Source organism: Muntiacus reevesi, chromosome 2, assembly GCF_963930625.1.
Source record: "Muntiacus reevesi chromosome 2, mMunRee1.1, whole genome shotgun sequence".
In the NCBI taxonomy this organism is placed as follows: Eukaryota; Metazoa; Chordata; class Mammalia; order Artiodactyla; family Cervidae; genus Muntiacus; species Muntiacus reevesi.
The window spans coordinates 64,588,634-64,602,325 of NC_089250.1; the positions used below are offsets into that span (position 1 = coordinate 64,588,634).

At 47.0% G+C, this 13,692-nt stretch overlaps 1 protein-coding gene across 6 annotated transcripts in view; it reads left to right on the forward strand.

The window, feature by feature from the left end:
- Positions 1-13,692, forward strand: part of SRC (SRC proto-oncogene, non-receptor tyrosine kinase) — a 55,384-nt gene that overhangs the window by 21,186 nt on the left and 20,506 nt on the right. The window contains exons 2-5 of one of the 6 annotated variants that reach the window (XM_065921971.1): positions 622-693; positions 10,339-10,474; positions 11,548-11,715; positions 13,077-13,352. In XM_065921971.1, the coding sequence (XP_065778043.1) occupies positions 13,088-13,352 (265 nt within the window). In that variant the 5' untranslated portion in view covers positions 622-693; positions 10,339-10,474; positions 11,548-11,715; positions 13,077-13,087. Of the gene's footprint in view, positions 1-621; positions 694-8,106; positions 8,128-10,338; positions 10,475-11,547; positions 11,716-13,076; positions 13,353-13,692 lie in introns of those variants that run through there. The other 5 variants (XM_065921972.1, XM_065921975.1, XM_065921973.1 and 2 more) reach the window with 5 other exon arrangements.

The following is a 13,692-nucleotide window of genomic DNA, read 5'->3' on the forward strand; positions in this document are numbered from 1 at the left end:
TCTTAGGTGGCCTCTGTCCCTCTCTGAGCCTCTTTTTCCTGGTCTGCTCTATGAGCACTTGGACCTGGGTGTGGCTCTGCCCCAGCCCCTTGTCTCCACACACTCTGTAATTCCTCTCTCTGCTGGTCCAGCTACCTGGCTTTGTCTGTCTGTCCCATGACAGTGCCTGGTGCATAGTCAGTATCCAGCCGAGGCAGTTGTTGAAGAAGGCAGTGAATGCACGATTGAGCAAACACCCAGGGCTTTCTTACTTCCAATCCTTTGCCTGCGCGACTCTCTGCCGGATGCACCATCCCCAGTCATCTCTATTTGTGGACCTCTTTCTGGACTTTGAAGTCCTTCTCACATGCGGCCTCTCCCAGGAAGCCCTTCCGGTTTCTCGCAGGCGGAGGGGATTGCTGATGCTCTGAACATTTGGTCTGAGGCTCTCTGGTGGCACCTGTTACAATCCACCTTGGCGTCCATAGTGACATGTTAACAACCAACGCGGACCACGCACCTACCACTAGGCGCCAGACACAGAAGAGTGGGGGCCCTGTGCATGCCTGTGGGACCTTGTCTTATTTAATCCTTCACCACAACCTTGCAAGGTGGAGACTATTATTAGCCCTCCCTTTGCAGAATCCAGAGGTTCAGAGAAGTGAAGTGACTTGCCCAGCTATGAGAAAGAGCGGCACCAGGATCTGAAACCAGGTAAGCCTGTTTTTTTCTTAAAAAGGAAAGAAAAAGCATTAACACACACAGTAAAAAATAATTCAAGCAGTACAGAGGAAGGCAGGGAAAAGCAAAGCCTCATTGGCACTCAGATCTCCTTGCCAGAGGCAGCCATGGGGAGGCATTTCCAGTATGTCCTTCCAGGGCGTAAATGGAAGCATGTATTTTAAAAAAAATAATAAAAAACCACAAATGATCACACATGGTGCATACTCTAGCCTACACCTGACTGATCTTGACAGGGTGCCTTGGAGATCGTTTTGTGTTGCTGCTTTCTTTTCCCTGGTTACGTAGTATTCATTGTGTGGGTGGAGACAATGCTTTATTTAATTAGTGAAGATTGCTTTGCTTATTATAGATCATTCTGTGATGCATACCTTCCATTGTGCATTAGTGGCCCTGTGTGAGGAACACTAGATAATCCCAAATCGCAGGGTCTGAGAATGTGTGCACTTGTAATTTTGATAAATGTGGCCAGATGGCCCTTCAGGGAGGTGGTGCTGATGGACCTTCACACCCCACCCTCTGCTTCCCCTAGCTGTCTCCAACACAGGTTGCTGTAGAATTTGGGAACCTGCCAATCTGATAGATGAATCTTAATCGATGGCCTCTGGTGTAGTGTTTTGTTTTTTTTAATATCACACCTCTATTGGACTTCCCTTGTGGCTCAGCTGGTAAAGAATCCGCCTGCGATGTGGGAGACCTGGGTTTGATCCCTGGGTTGGGAAGATGCCCTGGAGAAGGGAAAGGCTACCCACTCTAGTCTTCTGGCCTGGAGAATTCCATGGACTGTATAGTCCATGGGGTCGCAAAGAGTTGGACACGACTGAGCGACTTTCACTTCACTCTGTTGGTATAGAATTCACATACCAGACAATTCACTTATTTAAAGTGTCCAATTTGTGTATGTATTTAAATTTTTATTGGAGTAGAGTTGATTTGCAAGGTTGTGTTAGTTTCCGCTGTACAGCAAAGTGAATCAGTTGTACATATATCAGCTCTTCTTTCCTCATATAGGTCATTACAGACTATTGAATAAGGTTCTCTGTGCTATACGGCAGGTCCTTATTAGTTATCTGTTTTATATATGGTAGTGTGTATATGTCGGTTCCAATTTGCCAATTTATCCCTGGCTGGAAGTGTACCATTTAATGGTTTTTAATATAGTCACAGAGTTGTACAACCATCACTGCAGTAAATTTTAGAACAATTTCATTACCCCTCCCCCCAAGAAAGAGACTGTGTAACCCATTTAGTCAGTCCCCACTGCCCCTCAAACCTGTCTCCCCCAGCCTGCTGCTATGTCACTTCAGTCGTGTCCAGTTCTGTGCGACCCCATCCCTGGGATTCTCCAGGCAAGAACACTCGGGTGGGTTGCCATTTCCTTCTCCAATGCAATAACTAATCTACTTTATGTTTCTATAGATTTGTTTATTCTGAATCTTTCATGTAATTGGAATTATGTAACATGTGGTCTTTTGGGTCTGACTTCTTTCACTTGGCATGTTCTGAAGATTCATCCAAGTTGTAGCATGTATCAGTACATCATTTCTTTTTCTTCCCAAATAATATTCTGTTATATGGATATACCATATTTTATTTATCCATTCATCAATTGATGGCCATATGACTGTTTCCACTTTTTGGCTATTATGAACAATGTGTTATGGACACATTCACGTTTTTATGTGGATATATGTTTTCTTTTCTCTTGGGTATATACCTAGGAGTGGGACTTCTGGATTATATAGCAACTCTGTTTAACCTTTTGAGGAACTGCCAGACTGTTTTCCAAAACAGCTACACCATTTCATATTCCCACCAGCACTGTATGAAATTTCCAATTTCTCTACATCCTCTCCAACCACTTGTTGTTTTCTGTCTTTAATTATGGCCATCCTAGTGCGTGTGAAGCTATATCTCATTGTGGTTTTGATTTGCATTTTCCTGGTGAGGAAGATGTTGAGTATCTTTTCATGCAGTTATTGACTGTTTGTATATTTTCTTTGGAGAAACGTCTATTTGAATCCTTTGCCTGTTTTAAAATTGGGTCATTTCGATGATCTGAGAGAACGGCATCGAAACATGTTATTATCAAGTGTGAAACAGATCGCCAGTCCAGGTTGGATGCATGAGACAAGTGCTCAAGGCTGGTGCACTGGGAAGACCCTGAGGGATGGGGAGGGAGGTGGGAGGGGGGTTCAGGATGGGTAACACATGTAAATCCATGGCTGATTCATGTCAATGTATGGCAAAAACCACTACAATATTGTAAAGTAATTAGCCTCCAACTAATAAAAATAAATGAAAAAAAAAAATGGGTCATTTCTCTTTTTGTTTGTTGAGTTGTAAAACTTATTTATAAATTCTAAACACAAGTCCCTTATCAGATACATGGTTTGCAAATATTTTCTCCCATTTAGTGGATTCTTTTTATTTTCTCTCTCTCTTTTAAAATTAATTTATTTTTGATTGGAGGATAATTGCTTTACAGTGTTTTTTTGTTGGTTTCCACCAGCCATCAATGTGAATCAGTCATAGGTATACACATGTCCCCTCCCTCTTGAGCCTCCCTTCCACCTCCCACCTGATCCCACCCCATCCCACCCTCTAGGTCGTCACAGAGCACCAGGCTGAGCTCCCTGTGCTATACAGAAGTTTCCCACTAGCTATCTGTCTTACACATGGTAATATATTTATTTCAATGCTACTCTCTCAATTCACCCCTTCCTCACCTTCCCCCACAGTGTCCATAAGTCTGTTTCTCTTTTTTTTCTTTTTAAAAATTTTTTGATCATGCCATGCAGCTTGTGGGATCCCTGACCAGGGATCAAACACAGGCCCTCTACAGTGAGAGCATGGAGTCCTAACCACTGGACTGCCAGGGAATTCCCATCTTTCCATCTTTCTGGATGGTTCCCCCCCACCACCTTTTTTTTAATAATTAAATTTATTTATTTTTAATTGGAGGATAATTGCTTTACAATATTGTGTTTGTTTCTGCCAAACATCACCATGAACAGCCATAGTATACCTATGGTTGATGGTGCATTTTGACACATAAAAATTTTTAATTTTGATGAAGTCCAGTTTTATCTGTTTTTTCCTTTGGTTGCTTGTGTCACGTCTAAGAAACCATTGTGATCCAAGGTGTTGAAACTTATGCCTGTATTTTCTTATAAGATTTTTAAGGTTTGACCCTGTACATTTAGATTTGTGATCCATTTTGAGTTAATTTTTGTGTAGGGTTTTGAGGAAGGTGCTCAGCCTGAGTGTATCCAGTTGTTCCCGCAGTCTTCACTGAAAAAATTCTTTCTCCATTGAATTGGCAGCCTTGTCAAAAATCAATTGACCATAAATGTGAGTGCTTATTTCTGGACTCTTAATTCTCTCCCTTTGATTTATGAATCTGTCCTCATACCAGTACCAGACCGTCTTAATTACCAGTGCTTTGCAGCAAGTTTTGAAACAGAGACGTGTGGGCCCTCAGCTTTATTTTTCTTTTTCAAGATTGTTTTGGTTTTTCTGGGTCCCTTGGCCGTCTGCATGAATTTTAGGATCAGTTTGTCTGTTTTTGCAAAGAAGCTAGCTAGGATTTTTTTAAGGGTTGTGTTGACTCTATAGACTAGTTTGAGGACTATTACCATCTTAAAATGCATAGTCTTCTGATCCACAAATGTGGGCTCTCATTCTGTTTATTTAGTCCTTCAATTTCTTTCAACAATTTTTGTATTTTTCAGAGTATAAGTCGTGTACTTCTTTTGTTAATTTTATCTCTAAGTCTTCTTTTGATATTATAATTTATTTTCTTAATTTAATTTTCAGATTGTTTATTGTGTTAGTGTATGCATTTTGATTTTATGCATTAATTTTGTACTTTGCAACTTGCTGAACTTGTTTATTTAGTTCTCCTAATCTTTTCAGTGTACTCAGGAATTTTTATATACAAAATTCTGACATCTATGAATAGTTTTACTTTCTTGTCAATCTGGATGCCATTTTTGTGTAGTTTAAATATGATTGATCTGGAACTTATAGGCATGTGGTGTGAGATTGAAATCTAATATTGTTTCCTGAAGGGAGATCGTTGGTTCCAACTCCATCTTAAAAATAGCCTGCCTTTTTCTCACTGTTATGAAATGCCACCTTCGTAATATATTAAATTCCCATATGTTTGGGGACAATTTTTGGACCCTTTGTTCTGCTCCATTAATTTGTCTATTTTTGTACTGATATCACACAGTTTTGCTTATGTAACTTTTCAGTAAGTTGTACTCTCTGGTTGGGCTACTTGCTCTTTGTTACTCTTCTTTTTATGATTTCCTGGCTATTCTTAGACCTTTACTCATAAATTTGAAAACTGACCTGCCTAATTAGAAAAAAAATCCTGCTGGGATTTTCATTGAGATCACATTCAATGTGTAGATTTACTTAGGAAGAATTGATGTCTTTGTAATGCTAAGCTTTCTTTCATTTTATCTCCTGATTGCTGTTGATGTGTAGCTACGTTATTGACTTTTGGATATTTACATTTAATTTCCTTCCATTTTACTTAATTTACTTTTTCTCAATAGTTTTATAGCAGATTCTCTTGGATTTCTCAGATATACATTGATAACATCTGCAAATGATGATACTCATCTTCTGTTTTCCAATTCTCTTTATTCCTTCCATTTCTTTTTCTTAGCTGATTGCACTGGCAAGCATCTTAGAGCAAAGTTAACTAGTAGACATGCTTGTCTTTTCTGGACTCTTTCCCTATGAAGTGGCTTCTGTAAGCCTTGGCTCCAATAATTTCTCCCAGGTACTCTGTCCAGGGTCATGCACAGGGCTTGGCACATAGTAGGAATTTTGGAAGCTGTTGCCTAGTTATAAGAGTGGTTAGAAAAGAGAGCAAGGATGTGAAAAGAAATCTTCCACAGTAATGATAATAATAGCAAGTATTCAGGAAGTACTTCCTGTGTTCCAGGCACTGGATGAGTATTACCTCATGTTTTCGTCTCAAGCTTAATCCTGTAGGTGCTGTTATAGATTTGCGTTTTTGATAAGGAGTAAACTGAGGCCCCTGGCGGCTGTGGGACTAGAAAGTATCAAATCGGCTTCTGAATCTGGCATTCTGGCTCCAGGCCTTCCATAATGCTGCTTCTTCCCTGGAGGATCCAGAAATATGGATGGTGATGTCAGAGGTTGACCTCTGACCCGAGTTGCCTCTGTGTTAAGGAGGTGGAGTTGGTGGAGTGGTGGGAGTGCCTGGGGTAGTCAGAGCATCAGTGGGGCCCCAGAGGTACCTTCTGACTGCACTGCCCTGAACCTGAGCATCCCAACTCAGCTGTACTCGCTTGCTGTGTGGCCTCAGGCAAAGTTCCGGCTTCTCTGAACTTTGAGCCCATCTGTAAAGAGGGTGTAGTTATAGTCCCCCCTTCACTGTGCTGCGTGGACAATTGAGTGTGGACTGCAAGAAGAGTTCTCAGTTCTGCTCTCGGCATTCAGGGCCCTGCCATCCACTCTTGCTTTGTCTTGCTCTGCTCCTGTCGTCGCCCGTAACGGTAATAACAGCAAATGACAGTGAGTGCTGTTTATTGAGCACTTATTCCCTGCCCGGCACATGGACTCTCTCACTTAATTCTCAGATATTAAGTTTATTACTACCCCCATTTTATTTTATTTTTTTAAAAAGTATTTATATCCAGACTCGCCGTGCCGCCCTGGTGGCTCAGATGGTAAAGAATCTGCCTGCAATGCGAGAGACCTGGGTTCGATCCCTGGGTTGGAAAGCTTCCCCTGGAGAAGGAAACGGCCACCCACTCCAGTATTCTCGCCTGGAGAATTCCATGGACAGATCCTTGGTGGGCTACAGTTCATGGGGTTGCAGAGAGTCGGACACGACTGAGCGACTTATTGAGCACTTATTCTCTGCCTGGCACATGGACTCTCTCACTTAATTTCAGATATTAAGTTTATTACTACCCCCGTTTGATTTTTTAAAAAGATACTGATCTATTTATTTTATTTTTGCTGTGTTGGGTCTGAGTTGCGGTGCACGGGCCTCTTTTTAGTTGTGGCCTGTGGGCTCAGCCATTGTGGAGCATGGGCTTAGTTGCCCCATGGCGTGGGATTTTAGTTCCTGGACCAGGGACCGAACCCACGTCCCCTGCATTGGAAGGTGGATTCTTAAGCACTGGAGCACCAGGGAAGTCCTACCCCCCATTTAAAGATGAGGAAACTGAGAGGTGAAGTGACTTGCCTGAGAAGATTTAGCTAGTAGATAGTGAAGTTGGCTCCAGTGGGATTTGAATCCAGGTCTGACTGGAGTCCTCATTCTCAATTCCTAAGCTCCTGGCCTTCCTTCCACCCTTGGAGGAGGTGGAGGTGACATTCTTCAGTCAGGAAGGAAGGAGTGGGTATGCCCTGACTGAATTACAGTCTATTTTGGACTCTTCTGGATGTTGTGTCTCTGTACGTGGAAGAGGGGCCAGGAGGTGAGAGAGTGTGGTGCCCTCCTACCGGGGTCTGGGGAGCGGGGCCACGTGGACTCAGGTGAAGGGTTTAGGCCCCATCCAGAGAGGATGATGGGAAGCGCTTATATGTTTCTTTAAGTCTCATTGAAAAAAAAAAATGATGAGGGAGTAATTTCTAAATGTCATGTCTGACTCTTTGCGAGCCCGCCCAGCTCCTCTGCCCATGGGATGCGCCAGGCAAGAATACTGGAGCGGGTTGCCATTCCCTTCTCCCGGGGGTATTCCCAATCCAGGGATTGAACCCAGGTCTCCTGCATTGCAGGCAGGTTCTTTGCTGACTGAGCCACCGGGGAAGCCCAAGTGATACAACACTCAACATAAAGAAGGGGTTTTCCTTTCCCTTTTTCCACCCTTTGGATGAAATTGTGTGAAGAACTTGGACTTCTTCCAGAACTTTCTCTAAACCTCTATAGCACATGTGTGTGTGTGTCCGCACATACACATTCACATGGGAATTTTCTTTACAGAAATAATTGGCGTTTCTGTGTACTACATGCCAGGCACCCCACTAAGCCCTTGCCTGCATTGTGTCTTTAATCCTTCCACCAACCCTCTGACCTAGGTAGCACTATTGTCCCCATTTTCCAGATGAGGAAACTGAGGCCCCTAATGGCCCAGAGGACCTGCTACACTGCCATCTTCCTCTTTTCACTTGATAGAGTGTATCGTGAGCATCTTCCCAGGCCACACGGAGCACTCAGAAATTCTGTTTATTTAGCTGCACAGCTGTGCACTCGGTAAATGGACCGTCCCTTATTTATCCAGTCCCCTTCTGATAAACACTTAGGTCGTGTCCGGTTTTCTGTGGACAGTGTTGAACAAAAGCCCCATTTGTTTGTGTGGATTACAGAGATGCCGCTGGCTTTTGGAGGAGGGGTCCCCCCTGCTGACCCAGGTCAGGATGACAAGGGCCTGGCCTCTAGGGAGTGGAGACAGGGTGAGGGGAGGGATGTGTGTGAGGAAGATGGGAAGGAAGGCTGCGTGAACCAGCCCTGAGAAGGAAACATGGTGTGCCGGGCAGTCTCAGAAGAGGATGCTAAGTCAGTTCGGGGCCCACTGAGCATGAAGCCCTGGGGACACTGATGGGGAAGTGCTGTAGGGCAGGGGTCCCCAACCTCCCAGATCTAATACCTGATGATCTGAGATGAAGATAATGTAATAATATTAGAAATAAAGTGCACAGTAAATGTAATGGGCTTGAATCATCCTGAAACCATCCTCGACCCCCCACCGCGGTCCTTGGAAAAGTTGTCTTCCACGAAACTGTCCCCTGGTGCCCAAAAGTTTGGGGACCACTGCCGTAGGGCATCCTGGGGCCTGTCACGGTATTGATAGCGCAGGTCCTCTGTCCTGAGCCTGTGGTCGGGAGCAGGTCCCCAGAGGAAAGGGACCGCCTTCCTCTGGGAGCCTCACACATCTTCAGTATGGAGCTCTCCCCACTTCCTCTTGAACCCCAGGCATCTATTTCTGCCTGGGAGTGAGCAAGTGGCGGAAGAGATGTGTGGAACTGGCCATTCTCAAATGGGCAGCTCATGGTGACTTAGCGTTTGGGCCCTGAGACAGAGTCCTGCCTCAAGAAAGGAGACCACGGTCCAGAAGGGTGGTCGGTCCCAAGGTGACACAGCCCAGCAGGGACTGGACCCCTCCCTAAATGTGCTGCTGTGTCAGAGCCTGAAATCTTGGGTCTTCCCTGGTGGTCCAGGGGCTAAGACTTCACACTCCCAATGCAGGGGACCTGGGTTCGATCCCTAGTCAGGGAACTAGATCCCACGTGCCACGACTGAGAGCCTGCGATGCAGCCAAATAGATAAATAAAATATATTTTCAAAAAATTTGAAATCTTGGTCTTTCTAGAGGAACGGGGCTCGACTGCCTTATCCAGTCATGCCTCATTTGCCATGGGCATCTATCTGGCTGTTCGTGTGAAGGAGAGGTCCGGAAGGCAGGAGGTGGACCCCTTGAGCAGCCCCTGATTCCTACCTGCCCGATGTGGTTCCATGTCCCCTCTTCTTTTCGTTCTCACCCTCGCTGTGTGACCTCAGGCAGGTGCCTCAACCCTTCTGTGCTTCCACTTCTACATCAATAATATAGGGACAGTATTAATGTCTACCTCCCAGATTATCATGGAGATTTGATGAGTCAATATTTGCAAAGTGCTTAGAGCAGGGCCCAGTACAAGGTCCAGGCTCCAAGAGAGTTTGAATGTCTCAGATACTTGGTCTCGACAATGTGGCATTGCAGGAACAAAGCAGGATGCCAAGTGTTTAGTCTTTGCATTTAGTCTTTTGTCTCTTCCGCAAATACTTCAGAACACCTAGTGGGGATACGGAGATGGATCTGACCTGGTCCTGCCTGCAGGGAGCTTGGAGTCAAACACACTAGCTGGGTCCCTGGATTCGGCCTTATGTTTATATGACCCTGGAAGGAAGTCCACCGCCACGCCCAGGGGCTGGTCCTCTGGCGGCACATTGCCAGTGGGCCACAGTGTCCCCAGCATGTTCTGTGTACTTCTTCACGGATCCTCCCAGTGGCCCCATGACTGGTGTTATCCTCAGTTGGCAGAGGAGGAAGCGGAGGCACAGGGTCCCACACTGGGCTTGTGGGCCTGGAATTCACAGATGGTCTTCTCCAGTGTTCTAGCCCTTGACCTCAACCTGCCCACCTCTCTGCAAACACATGGTACTTGTATAATCATTTGTATAACAAAAACCCAAACCCCACCAACCATCAAACATTGCAGTCAGAGGCACCAGGCCTCCTTAGTCGAGTCTTGAAGGCCCTCTTATGCTTTTTCTGAATGCCCCAATGGGGAGTGGTCCTCTTGGTCAGTGTAAGAACTTAGAGGCCAGGAGCTTTTTTCCTTGCTCCTTCCCAAGAGGGCACATGCATCCTCTTGGTGCTGGAAGGGCCTCTGAGGTGCAGCCCTGGCTCTCCCTCACCCTCCATGGCACGTCAGTCAAAGGACCCTTTTTCTTGTCCTTGATTACCTCTAGTGACAGCAGGCTCATTCTTCATCATTTAGTTCCTTCTAAAGAAAATTTGGGCTTTTAGAAAGTTCTTCATTAAAATTAAAAAATTACTTTTATATTTTTATTTCCTCTCAAAGTCCTGCAGACAAGTCCACTGTTAGACCATGCACCCCCCGAGACAGGACCTGGCCAGTCCATCTCTGTGTCCCCCTGTGGTGACTGGTAGAGGGCTTGCTGCACAGTTGGTGCTGTGAATTCTGTTCCGGGGAGCAGGTGAGTGGGAGGTATGGTGGTTGGGGCTCAGCTTCCATCAAGCCTGGGGCTGTGGGCAACTGGGTCAGTAGGTCCCACAGGACGGCAACCATATGAGTGCTGCTGGGCATCATGACCTCAAGGGACTGAGTTGCCATAGAAATCAGCTTTCCCAGGCCCATTGGCATGTTGCTCCCCTGGTGATCTTTTGAGCAGGTCTCCCCAGGGCCTCCCCAGCCCCACATTCTCTGAGCTGGTTGGCCCCCAGGGAGCGTGCAGGCCACACCCCTATTGTGCAGATAGGCAGCCTGAGTCCCAGAGGGTTAGAGGCACTGGCTAAGGTTCACCTAGGGAGCGGCATCGCACAGCTGGGCTTAGTGCTCAGGGCAAATAGTCTTGCCCGAGGCCCCAGCCAGTCTTGGGGACTTCTCCCCATTCATGGGTTCCCAGAGGAATTCTGGACTGATTCCAGGACCTGCTGCATCCCCGAGGGAGTAATTGGAGCTCACGCCACCAGTGTGTCCAGAATCACAGTGTCAGTGATAGCTGGTGTGGCAGGGTGATCTAATGTGTTCCCAGCACTCTGCCTTGCCTTCAGTTGTCAGTCATTTCCTGATGAAGAAATGGGACACACAGAGAAGTCAAATCATTTGCCTGAGGTCACACAGCCAGGGGCAGAGCTGGGGTCCAAGAGTGGGGAGTCTGGCCTTGGAGCCCACCGTGTCATACCCGGCCTCACTCTCTTGCTTTGAGAAGAATGAAGGATATTTCAGGTCTGGGAAGCACTTAGCACTGGGCCTGCCAGAGTCAGAGCCAGATAAATCGTGACCCAAGTGTCCGAGTCTTGGCAATTTCTCTTTCCAAAATCATTATTTATTTTGCTGTGCTGGTTCTTAGTTGTGGCACGAGGACTCTTAGTTGTAGCATGTAGGATCTGAACCTGGGGTCAGATCCCTGACCAAGGATTGAACCCAGGCACCCTGCATTGGGAGCGCAGAGTCTTAGCCACTGACCACCAGGGGAGTTCCTGATTTCTCTTTCTAATCATATCCTCTCAACAGTCCTGAGAAGTCTGCTTTATCCCTACTTTGCAGATGAGGACACTGAGGCCCAGAGAGGGGAAGTGACTTGCCTAGGGTCACACAGCAGGCAGAGGTGGAGCAGGGCCTCTAGTCCACGACCCCTGACTCCACACCTGGTGTTCGTGCTGTGACCTCAGGCTGCTTCCCAGGTCCTCTGGGATAGCCGCTGCCTTCCACCAGGTGAGGCGATGACCCATCGGGGCTGCCAAGATGAGGGAGCTGTGAGGGGTGGCCATGGTGGGTGGGGAGACCCTGGCCAGGCTTGGTGGGAGTCAGCACCTGTGGATGGGGACATAGGGAGCAAAAGGGGGTGGTGGGGTGATGGTCATCACTGTGGAGTTTGCAACTTGAGTTTCTTTGTGTTTCCTGGTCTCTAGCCCATCCAGATTCTTGGCTTAGACATCTCCTAACTCTTGAATAATCACACATTCACTCATTCATTCAGTTATTTATTGAGCACCTACTATGTGCCACTTCTAGGTACTAGGAGTGCAGCAGTGTGTCTAGACAGACAAAAGCCCATAGAAATAATCATATAATCACACACACACACACACACACACACACACACGGTCACGTGACCCCATGGATTGTAGCCTATCAGGCTCCTCTGTCCATGGAATTTTCCAGGCAAGAATACTAGTGTGGGTAGCCATTCCCTTCTCCAGGGGATCTTCCCAACCCAAGGACATACCTGGGTCTCCTGCATTTTAGGCAGACTCTTTACTGTCTGAACCAGCAGGGAAGCCTCATGTTATCAAGAAGAGGCACAAAAGAAAGGGGACTTAAACCAATGAAAGTAGTTCGGGAGCCTATCCCAAGGAGGTGAATTTTTTTTTTCCTTAAGAGCATTATTGAAGTATAATTGACATACAGTAAATTGCACATGTTTAAAGTGTGCAGTCTGATAGATTTTGACACATGGGTACACTCATGAAACCATCCACATAGTCAAGATAATCCATCACCCCTAAATGTTTCCCTCCCACCCCCCACATGCTGCCTTTGGGCTGAGAATTGAATGACACATGAGTTACTCTGCTGAAATAGTCAAGGAAAAGCATTCAGGTGGAAGGAATAGCATGTGCAAAGGCCCTGGGGCTGGAGTGAGCTATCAGCCATCTCTCCTTCCAGTTGCCTGCTATATCCCTGCACTGGTTGCAACTTTTAGCACCTCTTTCCTTGGTGTGGGACAATTTCAGCCAGTCATGTATTCACTCAAACCCTCAGCCCTCTCCTGGGTGCCTGGAACACAGACATGCCTAAGATACTGTCCCTGTCCAGGAGGGATGAACACAGTGTCCATCCCTGATTATGAGGCATATTTTCTGTGCTTGACCCTATACCAAGGAAGCCCTTTATGACTGCCATCACTATTCCCATTTTGTAGATGGAGTAACTAAGGTTCTGAAAGGTAACTTACCCAAAGATATCTCTTTGGGCCTCAGTTTTCCCATCTGTAGAATGGGTGGAAGTGCGGGCTAAGGGGCCCAGGTAGCCCTGTCTGCTCCCAGAGCCCTTCACCGCAGGGTCCTCTCTAGTCTCCAGGACCATGGGCAGCAACAAGAGCAAGCCCAAGGATGCCAGTCAGCGGCGCCGCAGCCTGGAGCCTGCCGAGAACACCCACGGAGGCGGCGGTGGTGGCGGCGGTGGGGGTGCCTTCCCCTCCTCACAGACCCCCAGCAAGCCAGCCTCCTCTGATGGCCACCGCGGCCCCAACACGGCCTTCGCCCCTGCAGCCGCTGAGCCCAAGCTGTTCGGAGGCTTCAACTCCTCGGACACAGTCACGTCCCCGCAGAGAGCGGGGCCCCTGGCTGGTCAGTGTGCCTGGGAGTGTGAGTGCGGGTGGCCCTGGCCCCTTGGGCTGTGTGCCCTGGGGGGCAGCGATGCCCGCTTTCTGGGCTGCTGTTTCTTTCTCTCAGTGATGGGGAGGAGTCTGGGGGTCACTTGGTCTTAGGGGCGATTGAGAGGTTTTTGGAGGATTTATAAACCGGGAAGTGTGGTGCACACGCTATTGCCTTTAAGGCTGAATTCTGATGCACAGTATAAAGGGCCCTAGAGAGAAAGGGCTGCAGCTGGAAACTGAGGCCCAGAGAGCCGGGGGCTTCTTGGGGAGACCCGGGGACAAGGTCTGAGGCTTTGCTTTTTACTCTGGTT